The sequence below is a fragment of the Oryx dammah genome, unplaced genomic scaffold (assembly GCF_014754425.2).
Source record: "Oryx dammah isolate SB20612 unplaced genomic scaffold, SCBI_Odam_1.1 HiC_scaffold_28, whole genome shotgun sequence".
NCBI classification, from domain to species: Eukaryota; Metazoa; Chordata; class Mammalia; order Artiodactyla; family Bovidae; genus Oryx; species Oryx dammah.
In genome coordinates this window covers 111510843-111531596 of record NW_024070212.1, presented here as the reverse complement: position 1 = coordinate 111531596, position 20754 = coordinate 111510843, and the positions used below count along the sequence as shown (strand labels likewise).

At 44.2% G+C, this 20754-nt stretch overlaps 1 protein-coding gene across 1 annotated transcript in view; it reads right to left on the bottom strand.

Annotated features, from left to right (window-relative positions):
• Positions 1-3034: 3034 nt before the first annotated feature.
• The window catches only part of SPP2 (secreted phosphoprotein 2), a 37288-nt gene continuing 19568 nt past the window's right edge, over positions 3035-20754 (bottom strand). The window contains exons 5-8 of the mRNA XM_040231817.1: positions 14165-14219; positions 12916-12966; positions 10551-10640; positions 3035-3142 (exon numbers count right to left, since the gene is read on the bottom strand). Of these exons, the coding sequence (XP_040087751.1) occupies positions 10561-10640; positions 12916-12966; positions 14165-14219 (186 nt within the window). The 3' untranslated portion in view covers positions 3035-3142; positions 10551-10560. The remainder of the gene's footprint in view (positions 3143-10550; positions 10641-12915; positions 12967-14164; positions 14220-20754) is intronic.

Sequence of the window (20754 nt, the reverse complement as noted above, 5' to 3'; positions counted from 1 at the left end):
TCCTCCTGCCTTTCATTTTTCCCAGTATCAGGGTCTTTTCAAATAAGTCAGCTCTTTGCATTATGTGGCCCAAGGATTGGAGCTTCAGCTTCAACATCAGTGCTTCCAGTGAACACCCAGGACTGATCTCCTTTAGAATGGACTGGTTGGATCTCCTTGCAGTCCAAGGGACTCTCAAGAGTCTTCTCCAACACCACAGTTCAAAAGCATCAATTCTTTGGCACTCAGTTTTCTTTATATATATACAGAAGCTGATCCATCATAAATTCAAAATTAACCCTTCCTGGTTACAAGAGACTACCCTAACCCTGAACATTCATAGGAAGGACTGATGCAGAAGCTGAAGCTCCAATACTTTGGCCACCTGATGCGAAGAGCCAACTCATTGGAAAAGACCCTGATGCTGGGAAAGATTGAAGGCAGGAGGAGAAGGGGAAGACAGAAGATGAGATGGTTAGATAGCATAACAGACACAATGAACATGAGTTTGAGCTAACTCTCGGAGACAGCGAAGGACAGAGAAGCCTGGCATGTTGCAGTTCGTTGTTTCACAAAGAGTTGGACACTACTTAGCAACTGAACAACAGCAAATCCAGCATGACTTCATCTTAACTGTTTACGTCTGCAAAGACCTTGTGTCAGAGTAGAATCCATTCTGAGGTTCTCTTGTGTCAGAGTAGAATCCATTCTGAGGTTCTCTTGTGTCAGAGTAGAATCCACTCTGAAGCTGTGGGTGGACATGTATTTTCGGGGGACACAGTTTCAATCCAGCACAGCTGGCCCAGGGCTCATTTGGTTCCTTCTCTAAGTCTGTGAGTCTGTTTCTGTTTTGTAAGTTCGTTTGCATCATTTCTTTTAGATTCCCTGTATAAGGGATGTCATACAGTATTTCTCCTTCTCTGACTTACTTATTGTCTGTATGACAATCTCTAGGTCCATCTATGTTGCTGCAAGTGGCATTATTTCATTCTTGTTTTATTTTCTAAAGTGATGCTTCTTTTAACAAAGCTATGCACTTTCTTGAAAATGTGAATTCTGCTACCACAAAAGCTGTTTTAAAGCAGAGTGTGCATAGATTGGAATGGGAGGCAGGAACCACACCATCTGAGCCACCAGTGTTGAACTGGGTGACGTCCCAGCAGGTCCTGGCCCAGCAGGAGACAAAGGAGAGAGAACGAGAACCCTCATGACACAGCAGAGCAGAGAAAATAGGAAGGAAGGGGGACAGCAGGCCGCCTGCAGCAGCTGCCGGCCGTGCACAGCCCTGCCTTTGAAGAAGCAGCAGCAGCCCCTGAGCTTCTGTCCACAGGACAACACACATTTCCCAATTTAACTGTGACCTAGTTACGGGGCCCGGGCAACAACACCAAGCCAGTCCCAGCTGGTGGCCCGCAGAGCTGTGCTGAGCAAATTCTGCCACCTAGTGCTTCGGGGAGCCTAGAGAGATGGCTTGTTTTTCTTTCCTTTTTCCTCTGCTTCATTCGGGCTTCTCTTGCGGCTCAGCTGGTAAAGAATCCGCCCCCAGTGCGGGAGGCCTGGGCTTGATCCCTGGGTTGGGAAGATCTCCTGGAGAAGGGAAAGGCTACCCACTCCAGTATTCTGGCCTGGAGAATTCCATGGACTGTATAGTTCATGGGGCTGCAAAGAGGCAGACACGACTCAGCAACTACTTTATTCACCAAACTGTGTGTGTGTCTGTGTGTGTGTGTGTGTGTCTGTGTGCGTGTCCGCACTCAGTAGTGTCCAACTCTTTGAGAGGCCATGGACTGTAGGCCACCAGGCTCCTCTGTCCATGGGATTTCCCAGGCAAGAATACTGGAGTGGGTTGCCATTTCCTTTTTCAGGGGATCTTCCAAACCCAGGAGTCGAATCTGTGTATCCTGAGATTGCCAAGAATACTACATAATTCTTGCCTAGAGAATTCCATGGACAGAGGAGCCTGGAGGTCTGCAGTCCATGGGGTTTCAAAGAGTCGGACACGACTGAGCAACTGATCTCACACACACAGATGTGATTTTGTTAAGATCTCGAGATGGGGGTATCCTGAAATATCCATTTCACAATGTGTGCGGAAGTGGCACAATGATATTTTGACTGACAGGTTGGTCTTGTACCAGGTTCCTGCAGAGGTCAGAGCTGGGAGGGAGGCTAGTGGTGGCCACATCCTTCCACCCACGGTTGAGGACAGGGCCATGCCAAAAGAAAGCCATGAGGTCACTTCGTTCTCAGGAACAGCCTTGGTGAGCAAGTGGAGCACGTGAGTCCCACATTCAACCCCCATCTTTCATGAAGTCCCCACCACTGCCAAGAACTAGTGAGTCCTCTTGCCCGCTGAGCAAAGTGAGCTTTCTGCCAACACAGGAATCACCAAGAAAGAACCCAAGGGACTGAGGTCTTTGTCCCACAAGCTGCTTACTTAGAAACAGGCCCCACTTTGGTGCCCTTCTTGGAGGCAGGTTTCTTTGCAACCAGCGTGCTATAGTTTTAAACAAACACTACACCTGAAATGTCCAGTCCTTGCCTAGCAGTAGTCATGGACCCTGAGTCTATCTGGGAGTCTGTCAGGTCGTGTCTCCGGCACCAGAAACACTCTGATATGTGCTGTCAACGTGCATGTGGGAATGTCCAGCCATCTCCCTGTTTGAGCACAGCCACACATGCTAGCTCAGCCCAGGTGGTCTCCAAGTGTCGCCTTCCTTTGGGGGTCAGCAAGCCCATGGGAAGAGACACATACTGAGTGAACTGTCCTCATGACATTAGCTTCTCCTCTAAACACATGATGATAGACAGTGTTAGTTGCTCAGTCATGTCCCACCCTTTGTGACCCCATGAACTGTAGCTCACCAGGCTCCTCTGTCCTTGGGATTCTCCAGGCAGGCAAGAATACTAGAGTGGTTTGCCATTCCCTTCTCCAGGGAATCTTCCCAACCCAGGGATCAAACCTGGTTCTCTCGCATTGCAGGCAGTCTTTACCATCTGAGCTGCCAGGGAAGCAAATACATGACAGTTACTTGGAAAAAAAAAAGCAATGAAAGAGGAAAAGTAAGCCATTTATTAGGGACTGAAATTGATCAAAAGAAAATTACACAATTCAAAAGGTATCTTTCTTCATTGGAACTTCTATTTCTTCCAATGCATTTTGCTGTTAAAAGAGAGAAGAAGGGGAGGGTTAGACCCTGTGGCACACATTTCACACTCTTACTGTGGAGGCACAGGACCCAGCATTCCTGGGCGCTGTTTGAAAGGGATCCAAGAGGGACCAGAAACTAGAGAAACTATGCAAAGCAGCCAGTTCCCTGAACAAAAAAAGCGGGGGGAGGGGGGGGCGTGAGAGACACCCGCTGGGAGAAGACGAGATCATGGAGTCCACGCAACAGAAATGCAGTCCCAGAAAGGAAGGCCAAGTCTCAGAGAGGGAAGGGTCCCCGAGGAAAGGCTCAACCAGATCCTGGACTCAGTCTGAACTAAGGAGGTGCCAGTGATGAGAGAGGGAGGGAACCAGTCAAGTCAGGTAAGGAGTAGACTGGCTGAAGCCTGGCCATGGGAGGACCAGTGTCATCTGAGGTGGGACTCCTCATCCATTCATCTGCCATTCATCCATTCTATAAACATGTATGCACTGAGTATCCACTGAGGGTTGTGGCCGAGAGGAGGGCCAAGGAGGCCACGTCTCAGGAGCCAGAGGATTTCAGGGAAGAAGGGAGTGCTCTTCAGCATGAAATTCAGCTGCGAGGCTCAGCAGGAAATGGATGGACAACGGCCAGACGGAGCCAAAGGGTGGATACAGAGCCAATGCCTGAAAGAGGTGCTGGGGACAGCAGGTGCAGACACCAGGTGGGAAGGAACAAGAGAGATTCCAGAGACTCTAGGGATAAACGGGTGGGGAGCCCACTGTACAGTTGGTCCTCGTTACGCACAAAGATTTGTCTCCTGGCGGGTATTTACTTGTAAAGTGAAAGTGAAAGTGTTAGTTTCTCAGTCGTGTCTGACTCTTTGCGACCCCATGGACTGTAGCCCACCAGGCTCCCCTGTCCATTGGATTCTCCAGGCGAGGATTCTGGAGTGGGTAACTATTCCCTTCTCCAGGGGATCTTTCTGACCCAGGGATCAAACCCAGGTCTCCTGAATTACAGGTAGATTCTTTACCTTCTGGGCCACTTTTTTAGTCTTTCTAGAATGTTCAGAGTAAGAAAAACTGCACACATTCCCAAGTGAGCTCAAACGAGGCCATTTGCCCAGTTTTGGCTCTCATGCTGTAAACAAGGGTCCTCTTGGGTCTATTTGGTGCCACGTTTTTTGTTTTTCTGTGATTTTTGTTGGCGATTTTGCTATTTAAAATGCCCCCCACATATAGTCCTCAAGTGCTGTCTAGTGCCCTGAGCATGAGAAGACCATGCTGTGCCTGGTGGAAAATAGACATCCATGAGACAAGCTTCCTTTAGGCAGGAGTAACAGTGCTGTGGCTGTTAGTCCCATATTAATAAATCAACCATATGTATTAAATAAGACATCTTTCAACAGAAACACACGTGAAGAATGCATACAGATTACTGGACAAAATGTGACCAAAGGCTCATAGGAACTTAACCCTGTATTTCCTGCAGGAGAGGTGGTTCAGTGGTCACTGACTCAACTTTGCAGCATCTCTGTAGCACATCACTCCTGCAAGTACTGAGAACACACTGTGCTTGGTGGGGCAGTCATAAGCACATGCAGGGGATGAGTGTTGTAGCAGAGGGCGAAGAAATCTAGTTTTCCGCCTCCAGACACTGACTGGGCTCTTCTATCTTACATGGGAGTCTGTCTCTCCCAATGGATAGGTTATCTTGGAAATCATGACAAGAGGTTATGACTAATAGTCCTGACTCCTGAACATTGAAATCACTCAGCAGGCTCACCGTGGTGGCTCAGGTTTTTGGGTCATCTTCCATATGTGCTTCACCCAGCACATCACAAATATTTCTTAAACAAATGATCCTTGAGGTTTTGCTCCCTCATGCTATTTTCTAAGTGTGGAGATATTGACATGAGGTCGAGTATTGCAGGAAGAAAAGGAGGTACTTTGGAGACAGACAGACAGACAGACATCAGGAACTAAATCTCAATTCAGCACTAGCTCTGAGAGGAGGGGCCTCCAAGGCCTCAGTTTTGTCATCTACAAAATGGAGGTAATAATGATGATACTTCACTTGGACAGTTGCAGGATTTAAAAAAGGCAGCATGGTGGAAAGGTACAAACACAGACCCAGGCACCTTGAGAGTTCTGATCGTTGGTGTAGGGCCAGGCACAAAGCGGGCATTTGATGAATATTTGTTGGACAAAAGTCAGGAGACTGATTCCTTCTCACCAGTTATTGACAAAAGACCCCACCAATAACTGCCTCCTCCGCTGCTCTTGGCCATATAGGTGGTGGTGGTGGTGGTGGGTTAGTCGCTTAGTCATGTCCATCTCTTTACACTCTCACAAATTGTAGCCCACCAGGCTCCTCCGTCCACGGGATTTCCCAGGCAAGAATACTGGAGTGGGTTGCCATTTCCTCCTCCAGGGGATACTCCTGACCCAGGGATTGAACCTAGGACTCCTCCATGGCAGAGGGATTCTTTTACCTCCGAGCTACGAAGGAAGCCATAGGGTAGGAATTCCACGCTAATCCACACTGCAACCGTAAGGAACATGCATAGCTCACGTGACCGTGGTCTGGGTGCAGGCAGTGTGGTTTGTAGTCTTTGGACCACTGCCTTGTTCAAAAATCAGAACTAGGCCAGCTGTGGAGATCAAGACAGTGTGAGCCTCTCAAACAGATTCTTTTCAACATGAGAGCTGGGACCTGCTTTCCCCGATTCCTATTTCAAAGTAGCAAATAAGAAAAAGAATCTCAGACCTCTTTGTTGAAACACTCTCTTTCACGACCCACTCCTACATATTAAATAAATCTTCTAGCAGTCTGAAAGAACCCTAGAACAGTGGTTATTAAATTACAAAAATACTTCCTCAGCTCCTCATTTGTTCCAGAAACTAAGCCAGGCTCTGAGGATTCTGATTCTAGACGAACCAGAGGCTCTGCCTCGGGAGACCTGTCCCCACCGGAAGCAGGTCACTCACAATCTGAAAAGAGTCCTGTATTTGATCCTACACTGGCTCATTCCTTTCTTTCAACCTGAGGGAACTCATTGCATTACAGACATTATTTTTAGCATTAGGATCTAGATATAGGATATTGTTATTAATAACAGTACAGGCATATTATTAATCACATTTTCTTGTTACTAAACTAAAATAATAAGGACAGCAAGGTGACACAGCAGGGACAAAAGTAAAAATAATCATAATCATAAATCTTTGAAAAACTGAGCCTGAGGGGTTGAAGAACCGCGTCATTCTCACCCCTCCTAAAGCGGCAGAGAAAGCTTGGAACCAGACTCCAGACACGGTGGACTGGACTCCTCACTGGGCCCCCTAGGCAGGCCTTATCTAAGGACTGTAGGGATCCTGCCCTGCTGAGGGTCATGGGAGTGCAGGGTTATAACTGGGAGGATAGGCAAGGTCATCATCCAGGCCAGGACAGCAGCATTTGCCCTTTGGTGTGTATTGCCTTTAAAGAGACATTTCTTAAGTGATCAACTTCTTTACAGAAATCAAATCATTATATATATGGCTCCCAGGTGGCACAGTGGTAAACAATCTGCCTGTCAGTGCAGGACATGTAAGAGACCTGGGTTTCATCCCTGGGTCGGGAAGATCCCCAGGAGTAGGAAATGGCAACCCTCTCCGGTATTCTTGCCTGGAGAATCCCATGGACAGAAGAGCCTGGTGGACTGCAGTCCATGGGGTCGTTCAAAGAATTGGACGCAACTGAGCATGCACACACACACACACACACACACGTCCAGTATAATCATTATTAATCATTATATATATAATATAATCATTAAATATAAATATATATACATGCAGAATAATTATTAATAAATAACATACAGTCAATCCATTGAGAATTGTGTTTTCTCCCCTTGAAAATGTTCTGTAAAGCAAATGACATGATTTAAGTTTATAAAAAAGGAATCTGATGAGTCTGTTTCTTTGTAATGAATACTCTCTTGATCTCAGCCTGAAGTTAGTTGTTATTTTTAGGGTGCTCATAGGTTCAAAAGAAAATCTACCATTTGCATCTTTCATCCTATACAGCTTTGCTGGTAAATTTCTCTTCGATTTTAGTTAAAATGTCAGTTGACCTCTTTCAAATTCTGGCTGTTAAAAATTAATCACACTAAGCTCAGCTGACTTTTTTGATAACAGAAGCTCAATATCCAAAATGAAAGATTCTGTCATCCACTCAAAAAAAAAAAAAAAAAGTACTTTCTGTTGCTTGCTGGGTGCCTGGCTCTGTGTGGGGCCCTGGGAGATGCTGGCAACAGAAGTTATCTCAGCCCTTTCCTGGGGGACCTGGGGAAGTCAGATGAAGCAGAGAAGAAATGGGTAATTGCAGCAACCTGTCATGGGGACTTCAGTTCAGTTCAGTTGCTCAGTCGTGTCCAACTTTTTGCAAACCCATGGACTGCAGCAAGCCAGGCTTCCCTGTCCATCACCAACTGCTGGAGATTACTCAAACTCATGTCCATCGAGTCAGTGATGCCATCCAACAATCTCATCCTCTGTTGTCCCCTTCTCCTTCCACTCTCAATCTTTCCCAGCATCAGGGTCTTTTCAAATGAGTCAGTTCTTCGCATTAGGTGGCCAAAGTATTGGAGCTTCAGCTTTAGCATCAGTCCTTCCAATGAACACTCAGGATTTATTTCCTTTAGGATGGACTGGTTGGATCTCCTTGCAGTCCAAGGGACTCTCAAGAGTCTTCTTCAACACCACAGTTCAAAAGCATCAATTCTTCAGCACTCAGCTTTCTTTATAGTCCAACTCTCACATCCATACATGACCATTGGAAAAACCATAGCCTTGACTAGATGGACCTTTGTTGGCAAAGTGATGTCTCTGCTTTTTAATATGCTGTCTAGGTTGCTTATGAGCAAGCTATGGCTTTTCTTCCAAGGAGCAAGCATCTTTTAATTTCATGTCTGCAGTCACCATCTGCAGTGATTTTGGAACCCAAGAAAATAAAGTCTCTCACTGTTTCCATTGTTTCCCCATCTATTTCCCATGATGTGATGGGGCCGGATGCCATGATCTTTCTTTTTTGAATATTGAGTTTTCAGCCAGCTTTTTCACTCTCCTCTTTCACTTTCATCAAGAGGCTCTTTAGTTCCTCTTCACTTTCTGCCATAAGGGTGGTGTCATCTGCGTATCTGGGGTTATTGGTAATTCTCCCAGCAATAGTGGAGCCCATAAAGGGACAATACTCTGACCTGGGGAGACCCTTAAGAGGAAGTAACGCTGAGCTGAGCTGAGCTGAGATGTAAGTGAGGAGGAGGAATTAGCCAGGTGGATGTTCCAGGTAGGTCTTCCCTGGCAGCTCAGATGGTAAAGATTCTGTGTGCAATGCATGAGACCCGGGTTTGATCCTTGGTTTGGGAAGGTCCCCTGGAGAAGGGAATGGCAACCCACTCTAGTATTCTTGCCTGGAGAATCTCATGGACAGAGGAGCCTGGTGGGTTCTGTCCATGGGGTTGCGGAAGAGTAGGACATGACTGAGCGCCTCACACTTTCACTTCACTTTTTCATGTTCCAGATAGACGTTTCAGCAGAAGAAACCGCAGGTATTTCCGTGTCACCAGAGCTTCAGGGCTGGCAGACTTGGCAGCAATGAGGCTGAAGAAGTGGGCAAGGGACAGCCCACAAGGGCCTTTGCGGGCTGCACTAGGGAATTTGGACTTTATCCTGAAAGCATACAGTGTTATGTAAACTTAAAACCTGTGACAGCCCAGGCTTCATGATTAACTTATGTGTGTCTGTGTGTGAGAATGAATGTTGTCTGAGTCTATAAGTATAATTTTATCCAAAAATCCTTTTTAAGTGTGCCTTCATCACATTCCTTTAGTACTTAGGAGGCTTTAAAAAGACAAAACTGCCTTTGCTCCAGGCCCTGGTAGCTGGGAGTTTATTACACACATGAGCTTATACACACACATGAGGCCCAGTGGTGCCCAGTGTGGGTTTGCAGAACCAGGGCTCAGCCTCCAGCACAAGGGCAAGTGGGCTGTCCTTCTTCTCGGCTCACGGTCTGTCTCTACTTTGTCCTATAAGAGTGCATGAGGTTTGCATGGAGAAGGGTCAGAGTCTCTGCACTTCCAGATAAACCTGAGGGCCACGTGCAAGGTAGACAGTGTGGAATCAGGAGCTGAGGCAAGATGGCTTGATGTGAGTGGTGATGGTGATGCAATGATGGGCTAAAGCCAGAGAAACCTGTGGGCAAAATCCATAGGATCAGACCCCTGTGGATGTTGGGAGAAGATGAAGGGTAAAGAAGAGCCGAGACTGTATAACCTATGATGGGAAAGAATCTCTTAAAAAATAGATACATATGTATATAATTGAATTACCTTGCTATACATCCAAAACTATAGTAACACATACTGTGAACTAACTATACTTCAACAAAAATTTTAAAGAGCAAATGACACTATAGAATTTTGAACAGGAGAAAATGCAGTGGGTGGTGATGCCTCTACTAAGACTGGAGAGGAGGCCATTTGGGTGTCAAGGGCTCCGGGATGCTCACCGCAACTGCATGCGATGGGCAGCTGATGTTAGAGCCTGGATCTCAGGATACAGCGAGGTGAGCAATGTGTGTTTGGAAAGCAGGCACGTGGAAGAGTTAACAGAGGAGGGAAGAACTGGGTGAAGGAGATCGCAAGAACGGGCGTCAGGATTTAAACGATTGATCAAGAAAAGGAAGGCAGATTAGACATCAGAGATTTGAAGGGCTAATATTCAGTTGGCAAAAAGCCAAAAAGTGAATGGGAGGTGGACAGGTAACAGCAGCAGCCTTGGACTACAACTTTGTCAAGAAGCTTAGGGCTTTCCCAATGGCTCAGCGGGTAAAGGATCCGCCTGCAATGCAGGAGACAGAGGAGACATCTCACAGGTTCCACCCCTGGGTCAGGAAAATCCCATGGAGAAGGAAATGGCAACCCACTCCTGTATTCCCGCCCAGGAAATCCCATGGGCACAGGAGCCTGGTGGGCTACAGTCCATGGTGGGGGTCGTGAAGAGCCTGATACGACTGAGTGACTAAGTACAAATACACACACATCATCGAAAACCTTATCTGACAAGGAAGGAGGGAGACAAGGAGGCAGCTGTTAGGGTGAAGAGGCTGGGTCAAGAAAGGGGCTGTTCTGTTTGCTCGCTGTTTAATTTTCGCTCTTAAAGTGGAGAAATATGAACACATTGGCAGCAGCACGTGCAAAAGCCACGGGGCAAAGAGTGAAGGGACAGTTGAGGGTCAGCACCCGGGAGGAGGAAGAGAGGTGGGAGGTGAGATGGGAGCTGATGAGTGGACTGCAGACATCTGGAGGGGCAGGGGCAGCAGCTGTAAGGCGTTCCTTCCAGGAGCTTCTATTGCTAATTACACGTGTTTTTAGCCATGTTCCCTTACCTCAAGGCTGTCACTCAAAGCCAGGGTTTACTCTTGCTCTGGGCCACGGGTTCGAGTACCTTCTATTTCCAGGAAAGTTTCTTCTCATCTCTGAAGACAGAAAGGGAATATACGGGCTCTGTCATTCACATCTAGACCTCAGACAACGCAGACTGCGTGACTATGCGTTAATGAGAAGGACTGTGACCAGCACCATCTGAGCCCCTACTGCCAAGAGGCTCCCCAGGAACACAATGACCTCATCTTCCTTGTCAAGCCTCCCTCACTCTCGCCCGCCTGGTGTTACAGCTGAATGCGTCTCTGTAAGCCCTCGAGGGCAGGGACTGTCACATTGATCCCTCCGCTCTCCATGGGATCTGCCCAGGGCCTGTCACACACATTTGTTGAATTAAATTGAATTGTCATGTTCAAAGCAATCTCCGAGATGGCTGCACATCCGAGTCAATGATGGTCCCAAAGCCCAAAATATTTTTAGAATTCAGCTCTGGGATTATCTTCCAAGGAATATAAAAAGGATCTGTCACATTAATTTATATCCATGTATATATATATATACATATATTTGTCCCAAATAACATTTTTCCCAGTGTGGTAGCCACCCCCAAGATGGACACGTGGTGGAATTCACAGTCTTGAGTATTATCCCACATTGGACCAGGGTCAGTGTGTGCGGTTAATAAACTACGCAGAAGTGATGCTATATCACTTGCAAAATCAGGAAATAAAAGACTGTGTGTCTTGGATGCTCTGTGGCTTGTTCATTCCTCTCTCTCCATCTCTTTCTCATCATGTTCTCTGGCAGAAGTCAGTTTTCATGCTTTGAGGACACAGACAGCCCTGGGGAAAGGCCAGTATGCTAAGAAACCAAAGCCCTCCGTCCAGTAGCCCCAAAGAACTGAGCCCTGCCAACCACCACCTGAGTAACCTTGGCAGTGGGTCCCTCAGGCCCAGTCAAGCCTTCAGATGAGGTCTCAGCCATGGTCAGTGTTTTCCCTGCCACCTTCTAGAGACTCTGAGCCAGAAACACCCAGCCAAGCTACTGCTGGGTTCCTGACCCAGAAACTATCAGACAATAAACGTTTGCTGTTTTAAGCTGCTAGGCTGTGTGGTCATTTGACACACCACAATAGATGGACATGGATTTGAGCCAAACTCCAGGAGTTAGTGGAGGACAGAGGAGCCTGGTGTGTTGCAGTCCATGGTGTGACAAAGAGTTGGACACGACTTAGCAACTGAAGAATAACAACAGATGGCTAAGGCATCGAAGTTGGTTATTAATCTAATCAACTGAATTTATTTCCAAAAGTAAATCCAAGAGCACATGCTTTCCACTACTATTGACGCTGAAAAGAATGGGCCCTAGAATCTGCAGGTGATTCCAAAAACAAGTGTTCAAAACTGTTCTCAGTAGTGGTCACGTTGTTAGAATAACTGTATTTCTTTCAAAACGGCACACTGAAGGAGGTCTAAACTTAGGCCCTTCTTGTAAGCAAGCCTCGTACTGTTAAGCTTTAGTACTTCAGACAAATAGGGAGTAAGCTGAAGGATGCTCAGACATTGAGGGCTATGAAACATTGATACCTGTGTTCTTGTAATAGAGAACTCTGATCAGAGAGTGAATTTCACAATTTTTCTGGCAAGTGGCCTGGGAAAAACAGAAGCTTCAGAGTCTGACGGATCTCTCTCTAGGTCCTGTGTCTGCCACTCCCCACCGGAATCAAAGTTCTACATTGGCCGTGAAGCCTTGAACAAGTTACAGAAGCTCACTAAGCCTCAGTTTGCTCATCTGCAAAATGGGAAGGAACGTAGTGCTCCCTGTCGAGATGGTTGTGAAGCTGAAGGAGGAAATTGTCAAACAGTCAGTAGAGGGTGAGCATTTTGTGTCACAACAAACATCATGAGTTGTTACTCACCTCTTCTGTGTAAACAGATAATACTCCTGGTTTATATAGCCATCATGATGGTTAAATGAGAAAACTTATTATAAAAGGGAGAAACTAAATAACTGATAGCTCTGTCTGCTTGCTGAAAAGTACAGTTGAAGGTGGAGGGTAAAGAGGAGCTCATAAGAGCTTGAGATTTTTAGAAAATGTTGCAGACTGAGACAGAAGTGAGGTCAGTGCTAATTTTCTCAGCCAGATTTGATACTTTGAATCCTGATAAATTTCAAGTGAGTTTTAATGCCTCAAAGTCAGCTTTTCAGTGATGTGCAAAACAAGTTTATGCAGGACTGTTCTTCTCATTTTCCTTTAAAATATTTTGTATTTCAGGGGTTTATCTCCTATGACATGGCTTCTTCAGTGCATTCTGGCTTGATCAGAAGAGGATGTGTTGGTATCTGGCAAAAGAAAATGGGACCACTTACCACGTGATCGTTCATAAAGTGGTTCACCTCTGGATCTGTCAGGAGTGAGGCCTGTAATACAGTAATAGTCATAAGGCAATTATGACTGCCCACTTCTGGAATGTTCCATGATTTTATTACTGATGCCACAAATACGCCTTTCCCACAAGGAAGCGGTGGAAGATCACCAAAGACTCACTGCCATCAGCTCCAATAGGGAAAATCCTCCCATTTACCTATTTTATCAATAGGTAAAAATGGTTTTTGCTTCCCTGATGGCTCAGCGGTAAAGAATCTGCTTGCAATGCAAGAGATGCCAGAGATTTAGGAGGCTCTGGGTAGATCCCTGGGTCAGGAAGCTCCCCTGGAGGAAGAAATGGCAGCCCACTCCAATATTCCTGCCTGGAAAATTCCATAGACAGAGTTACCGGGCAGGTTACAGCCCACGGGGTCACAAAGATTTGGACGCAGCTGAGCACACGTGCAAAAATGCTTCCTAAGCCGTAGAGCACTCACCTGACCCGCCTTCAAATGAGAGGCTGCTTATGAAGGGGAAGCGGACCGCCCTCCCACTCCCAAGCAAGATTCTTAAAGGGATGGTCAGCTCTGGTGACATGGCTGGAGGGTTGCAGCCCCCGCCAGCCAGATGAGGCCTAGTCCAGAGCTTTCCACGTGTGCATTCTTGCATGTGCGTACGTGCTCAGTCGTGTCCACCTGTTTGTGACTCCACACAGTGTAGCCCGCCAGGCTCCTCTGCCCGTGGGATTTTCCAGGCAACAACACCAGCGTGGGTTGCCATTTCCTCCTTCAAGGGATCTTCCCCAACCAAGGATCAAATCTGCATTTCTTGCATCCCATATTGGCAGGCGGATTCTTTACCACTAAGCCATCTGGGAAGCCTGAGTCCTAAAACTGGTCTTGCACCCAGGAAGGAACAAGCATGTTCAAGTTGGGGGACCCTCTCAGGGTGAAAACCAGCAACTGTCCTGCCTAACTGGCAGAGATGTTAGAGCCGTGAAATGGAAATATGTCTGGAAAGTCTCTGCATAAATGAAAAGAGTTGCTTAAATGAAGAGCTGTGTCATTTTTGCCTACTGTTAAGAAAGGAGCAAAAGCCAATGTTTATTTTCCATAATTTCTGTCATTGTACAAAGCTTATATAGAGCTATTTCCAGTTTTAAATGATTCCCTGATAGAGAGCTCCAATCTGAAGTTAATGCATGAAAAAAAAATATTAAAAAGATCTTAATATTAAAAAGGCTCAACTTACCAAGCAGGTAACTGTTTCTTGATGTAGAGGATCCCAAGATATCCCCAAAAAACATCTAATTCAGGCATTGGTGTATATCAGCCCATGAAAGAGAAAAAGGAAAGGCGCGGCAAAACACGCAACTATTAACTGGAAGACTCAGACAACTTTTCAATGAAATAAAGCAATAAGCTATATTAAATCACTTTAATTAATGTATGGTTTTGAACGTATTAGTGTTTAGTCACTGAGTCACATCTGACCCTTTGTGACCCCACGAATGGTAGGCCTCCAGGCTCCTCTGTCCTTAGTATTTCCCAGGCAAGAACACTGGACTGGGTTGCCATTTCCTTATCCAGGGGGATCTTCCCATCCAGGGGTTGAACCCAAGTCTCCTGCTTTGGGAGTGCTGAGTCTTAACTACACTGGGCCACCAGGGAGGTCTGATGAACTACTGGGCTTATAAAGCAAACTCAGGGATACAAATAGAGGCCTGTTCCCCTCTCCCTAACTCCACTGAACTCCACCCCAAACCTCCTGCACTGGCAGGCAGGTTCTGTACCCTTGAGCCACCAGGGAAGCCTAATAAAGTACATGGGGAAGAGCAGCTTCTATGAAGTTTAAATCATCTAAAAAGATTTCTACTAGACTCAAAACGACTCCCAGATGCGGACCAGAAAAAAGGAACTCTGTTACATGGACTTGCAGATAGACTGTGTTCAGGTCAAATTTGGGAGTTTTCTTTCTATGAAGTCCCCATAATGGGTTCAGTAGGAAATGGCGTGCACGAGAAGTCTTCATGAAGCCACTGAAAGTCCAGTGAAGTGAAAGTTGCTCAGTCATGTCTGACTCTTTGCAGTCCCATGGGCTTAGTCCATGGAATTCTCCAGGCCAGAATACTGGAATGGGTAGCCTTTCCCTTCTGCAGGGGATCTTCCTGACCCAGGGATCAAACCCAGGTCTCCCACACTGCAGGTGGATTCTTTCCCAGCTGAGCCACAGGGGAAGCCCTTGAAAGCCCAGAGTCACAAAGTAAGGTGGCTGTTTGGCTCACAACTTTTCTTCCAGTTGTCTGGGCCACCTACCTGTCGCCCTCTCTATTCTTAACAGCCAGTAAGCCTGCTGACCTTTCTCAGAGTGACTGGTCTAGGAGGTGGCACAGTTCAGTGGGAGAAAGAATAACTTTTCAATAAATGGTGCTGAGACTACTGGATATCCACAAGCAAAAGGATGAAGCTGGATCCCTTCCTAATCAAAGTGGACCATGAATCTCAATGAAAGACTCATACAAACAACAAGAGAAAAAAGTAGATCAATTTGACTTCATTAAACTTTAAAACTTTTGTTCTTCAAAGGGCACCATCAAGAAAGAAAAAAACCTTACAGATGGGAGAAAACATTGGCAATTTTTTTTGGAACTTATATACAAAATATACAAAGAACTCTTCCTACTCAACAACAAGAAGACAAATAACCCAATTTAAAATTGAAAAAGGGAAAAAAAAAATAAAATTGAAAAAGGATTCAAGTAGACATTTCTCCAAAAAAGATATACAAATAGCTGATCATTACTTATGAGTGAAGTGAAGTCACTCAGTCGTGTTCAACTATTTGCAACCCCATTTGCAAGCCCACCAGGCTCCTCCATCCATGGAATTTTCCAGGCAAGAGTACTGGAGTAGGTGGCCATTTCCTTCTCCAGGGTCTTACTCATTAGGATAATGCAAATCAAAATCTTAATGAGATACCACTTCACATCCACTGGAATGACTCAAATAAAAAGACAGACAATAACAAGTATTGATAGGATGTAGAGAAACTGGAACTCTCATATATTGCTGGTGGAAATATAACATGGTATAGCTATTATGGAAAACTGCTTGGCAGTTTCTCAAAAATTAACACAAAAAGTGAGTTTATGCTCCAGAAATTTCACTTGTAGGTGAATAGCCAAGATAGATAAAAATACATACCTGCACAAAAACTTGTACATGAATGCTCATAGAATCATTATTTAAAACAGCCAAAAAGTAGAAACAACCTCAATTTTGATCAGCTAACAAATGGGTAAATCAAATATGGTTTATCCATACAATGGATTGTTATTCCACCACAGAAGAAATACAGATACATGCTACAACATGTATGAACCTCCAAACATGCTGAGATAAACCAGTCACAAAAGAATATATATTGCATGCTTCTATTTATACTAAATGGCCAGAAAATTAACTTCATAGACAAAGAAAATATCAATAGATTTGTGGTTACTGAGTGTTGGAAGGAATAGAGTAAGAGGAAGGGGTATTGGAATTTCTTTTGGAGTTGATAAAATGTTCAGGATTTAGATTGCAGTTGTGCAATCTTTTGCATATACTCAGAACCACTGGGTGAATTGTACACATTAAATGGGTGAATTGTATGGTCTGTGAATTATATTTCAGTAACAGCACTATTTCTTTTTAATGAGACACATGACCCAAGCCAGGCTAATGGTAGGGATGCCAAGAGGTTAGAGAGAAAGGCTCAGTTTCCTCCTCAGTTTGGAGGATATGAATCTGGAGTGGCTTGTGGCCTTGCCTCCTGCTGCAAGGAGAACACTCACGAGCAGTAAGAGGAGGGGGGGGGAAGGAAAAGACGAATGCAGCGCCAGTACTGTTGATGGTCCCTAAACTGAGTCCTCTACGAGCACAACTCCTCCCATTTGTTCTGGGAATGTGAACCAGGGAATCCTCTCATTTTGGCTTAGCCCACTTCCAGCTGAAGTTCTATCATTTGAGATGTAAGAGAGTAAATAAATGAAACACTTGTAACTTTCCTCCCCCAAGTTCAGAATTCCTGTTCATTCTTTCTCAGTTTCTCTTTTTGGATTGTTTTGGGTCTCAAGGCTGAACCCTAGTCAAACTTCATCCCCCACTCCAAATCAGAAAGATTTGCCCAAAGTCAAGTCCATTCACCAATTACAGATGTTAGCACTGCAATCGTGTGGTTGACTGACGTGCCATATAGAAATTGTTTACCCTCTACATACTTCTCTTACAAATTTAAAAACTATAAAACTATATAAAATATATTTAAATATAAATATTTACCCTCCTGGCCACCTCTGTCTACTTCCTCTCTCTCCTCTTCCCTGTATAACTCCGTGAATACCTCTGAGAGGTCCAGACTATGGAGCGCACATAAGGAAGTGACTATTGAGTAGCTTGCTCTCTCCTCTTTTGATCTCACCGCATCTCATCCCAGTCACCTCTAACTACCCCCTCCCTCTTCTCTTCTCCGTGTAACCCAGTGAACCTCTCTGGGTGCCCTTCAATGTGGAGAAACCTTTCATCTTTAGCCTAGATGCTATATCATTGGTGCTGTATAGATGGAGAAGTCTAGAGACCACCGTAAAAATAAAACCGAAAACCAGAAGCAGGAGGCTTAAGTCCAAAGCTTGAGAACATCAGAGAACCCCTGAATTCAGGGAACATTAAGCAATAGGAGCTCATCAAATGCCTCCAAACCTACACTGAAACAAAGCTCCACCCAAGGGCCAACAAGTTCCAGAGCAAGACATATCACACAAATTCTCCAGCAACACAGGAACACACCCCTGAGCTTCAATATACAGGCAATTCAAAGTTACTCCAAAACTTTAGACGTCTCATAACCCATTACTGGTCACTCCACTGCACTCCAGAGAGAAGAAACCCAGCTCCACCCACCAGACCTCCAACACAAGCTTCCCTAACCAGGAAACCTTGACAAGCCACTGATACAACGCCACCCACAGTGAGGAAGCTCCACAATAAAGAGAACTCCACAAATTACCAGAATACAAAAAGGCCGTTCCAAACGCAGCAATATAACCAAGATGAAGAGACAGAGGAATACCCAACAGGTAAAGGAGCAGGAGAAATGCCCACCAAACCAGACAAAAGAGGAAGAGATAGGGAATCTACCTGAGAAAGAATTCCGAATATTGATAGTGAAAATGATCCAAAACCTTGAAGTCAAAATGGAATCACAGATAAATACCCTAGAGACAAGGATTGAGAAGATGCAAGAAAGGTTCAACAAGGACCTAGAAGAAATAAAAAAGAGTCAATATACAATGAATAATGCAATAAATGAGATCAGAAACACTCTAGAGGCAACAAATAATAGAATAACGGAGGCAGAAGATAGGATTAGTGAAATAGAAGACAGAATGGTAGAAATAAATGAATCAGAGAGGAAAAAAGAAAAACGAATTAAAAGAAATGAGGACAATCTCAGAGACCTCCAGGACAATATGAAACGCTCCAACATTCGAATTATAGGAGTCCCAGAAGAAGAAGACAAAAAGAAAGACCATGAGAAAATCCTTGAGGAGATAATAGTTGAAAACTTCCCTAAAATGGGGAAGGAAATAATCACCCAAGTCCAAGAAACCCAGAGAGTCCCAAATAGGATAAACCCAAGGCGAAACACCCCAAGACACATATTAATCAAATTAACAAAGATCAAACACAAAGAACAACTATTAAAAGCAGCAAGGGAAAAACAACAAATAACACACAAGGGGATTCCCATAAGGATAACAGCTGATCTCTCAATAGAAACTCTTCAGGCCAGGAGGGAATGGCAAGACATACTTAAAGTGATGAAAGAAAATAACCTACAGCCCAGATTACTATACCCAGCAAGGATCTCATTCAAATACGAAGGAGAAATCAAAAGCTTTACAGACAAGCAAAAGCTGAGAGAATTCAGCACCACCAAACCAGCTCTCCAACAAATTCTAAAGGATATTCTCTAGACAGGAAACACAAAAAGGGAGTATAAACCCAAACCCAAAATAATAAAATAAATGGCAACGGGATCATACTTATCAATAATTACCTTAAACGTAAATGGATTGAATGCCCCAACCAAAAGGCAAAGACTGGCCAATTGGATACAAAAACAAGAACCCTCTATATGCTGCTTACAAGAGACCCACCTCAAAACAAGGGACACATACAGACTGAAAGTGAAGGGTTGGAAAAAGATATTCCATGCAAATAGAGACCAAAAGAAAGCAGGAGTGGCAATACTCATATCCGATAAAATAGACTTTAAAACAAAGGCTGTGAAAAGAGACAAAGAAGGCCACTACATAATGATCAAAGGATCAATCCAAGAAGAAGATATAACAATTATAAATATATATGCACCCAATATAGGAGCACCGCAATATGTAGGACAAATGCTAACAAGTATGAAAGAGGAAATTAACAACAACACAATAATAGTGGGAGACTTTAATACCCCACTCACACATATGGACAGATCAACTAAACAGAAAATTAACAAAGAAACGCAAACTTTAAATGATACATTAGACCAGTTAGACCTAATTGATATTTATAGGACATTTCACCCCAAAACAATGAATTTCACCTTTTTCTCAAGTGCTCATGGAACCTTCTCGAGGATAGATCACATCCTGGGCCATAAATATAACCTTGATAAATTCAAAAAAATCGAAATCATTCCAAGCATCTTTTCTGACCATAATGCACTAAGATTAGATCTCAATTACAGGAGGAAACCTATTAAAAATTCCAACATATGGAGGCTGAACAACACGCTTCTGAATAACCAACAAATCACAGAAGAAATCAAAAAAGAAATCAAAATATGCATAGAAACTAATGAAAATGAAAACACAACAACCCAAAACCTGTGGGACACTATAAAAGCAGTGCTAAGAGGAAAGTTCATAGCAATACAGGCATACCTCAAGAAACAAGAAAAAAGTCAAATAAATAACCTAACTCTACACCTAAAGCAACTAGAAAAGGAAGAATTAGAGAACCCCAGAGTTAGCAGAAGGAAAGAAATCTTAAAAATTAGGGCAGAAATAAATGCAAAAGAAACAAAAGAGACCATAGCAAAAATCAACAAAGCCAAAAGCTGGTTCTTTGAAAAGATAAATAAAATTGACAGACCATTAGCCAGACTCATCAAGAAGCAAAAAGAGAAAAATCAAATCAATAAAATTAGAAATGAAAATGGAGAGATCACAACAGACAACACAGAAATACAAAGGATCATAAGAGACTACTATCAGCAATTATATGCCAATAAAATGGACAACCTGGAAGAAATGGACAAATTCTTAGAAAAATACAATTTTCCAAAACTAAACCAGGAAGAAATAGACAATCTTAACAGACCCATCACAAGCATGGAAATTGAAACTGTAATCAGAAATCTTCCAGCAAACAAAAGCCCAGGTCCAGACGGCTTCACAGCTGAATTCTACCAGAAATTTCGAGAAGAGTTAACACCTATCCTACTCAAACTCTTCCAGAAAATTGCAGAGGAAGGGAAACTTCCAAACTCATTCTATGAGGCCACCATCACCCTAATACCAAAACCTGACAAAGATACTACACAAAAGGAAAACTACAGGCCAATATCACTGATGAACATAGATGCAAAAATCCTCAACAAAATTCTAGCAATCAGAATCCAACAACACATTAAAAAGATCATACACCATGACCAAGTGGGCTTTATCCCAGGGATGCAAGGATTCTTCAATATCCGCAAATCAATCAATGTAATTCACCACATTAACAAATTGAAAAATAAAA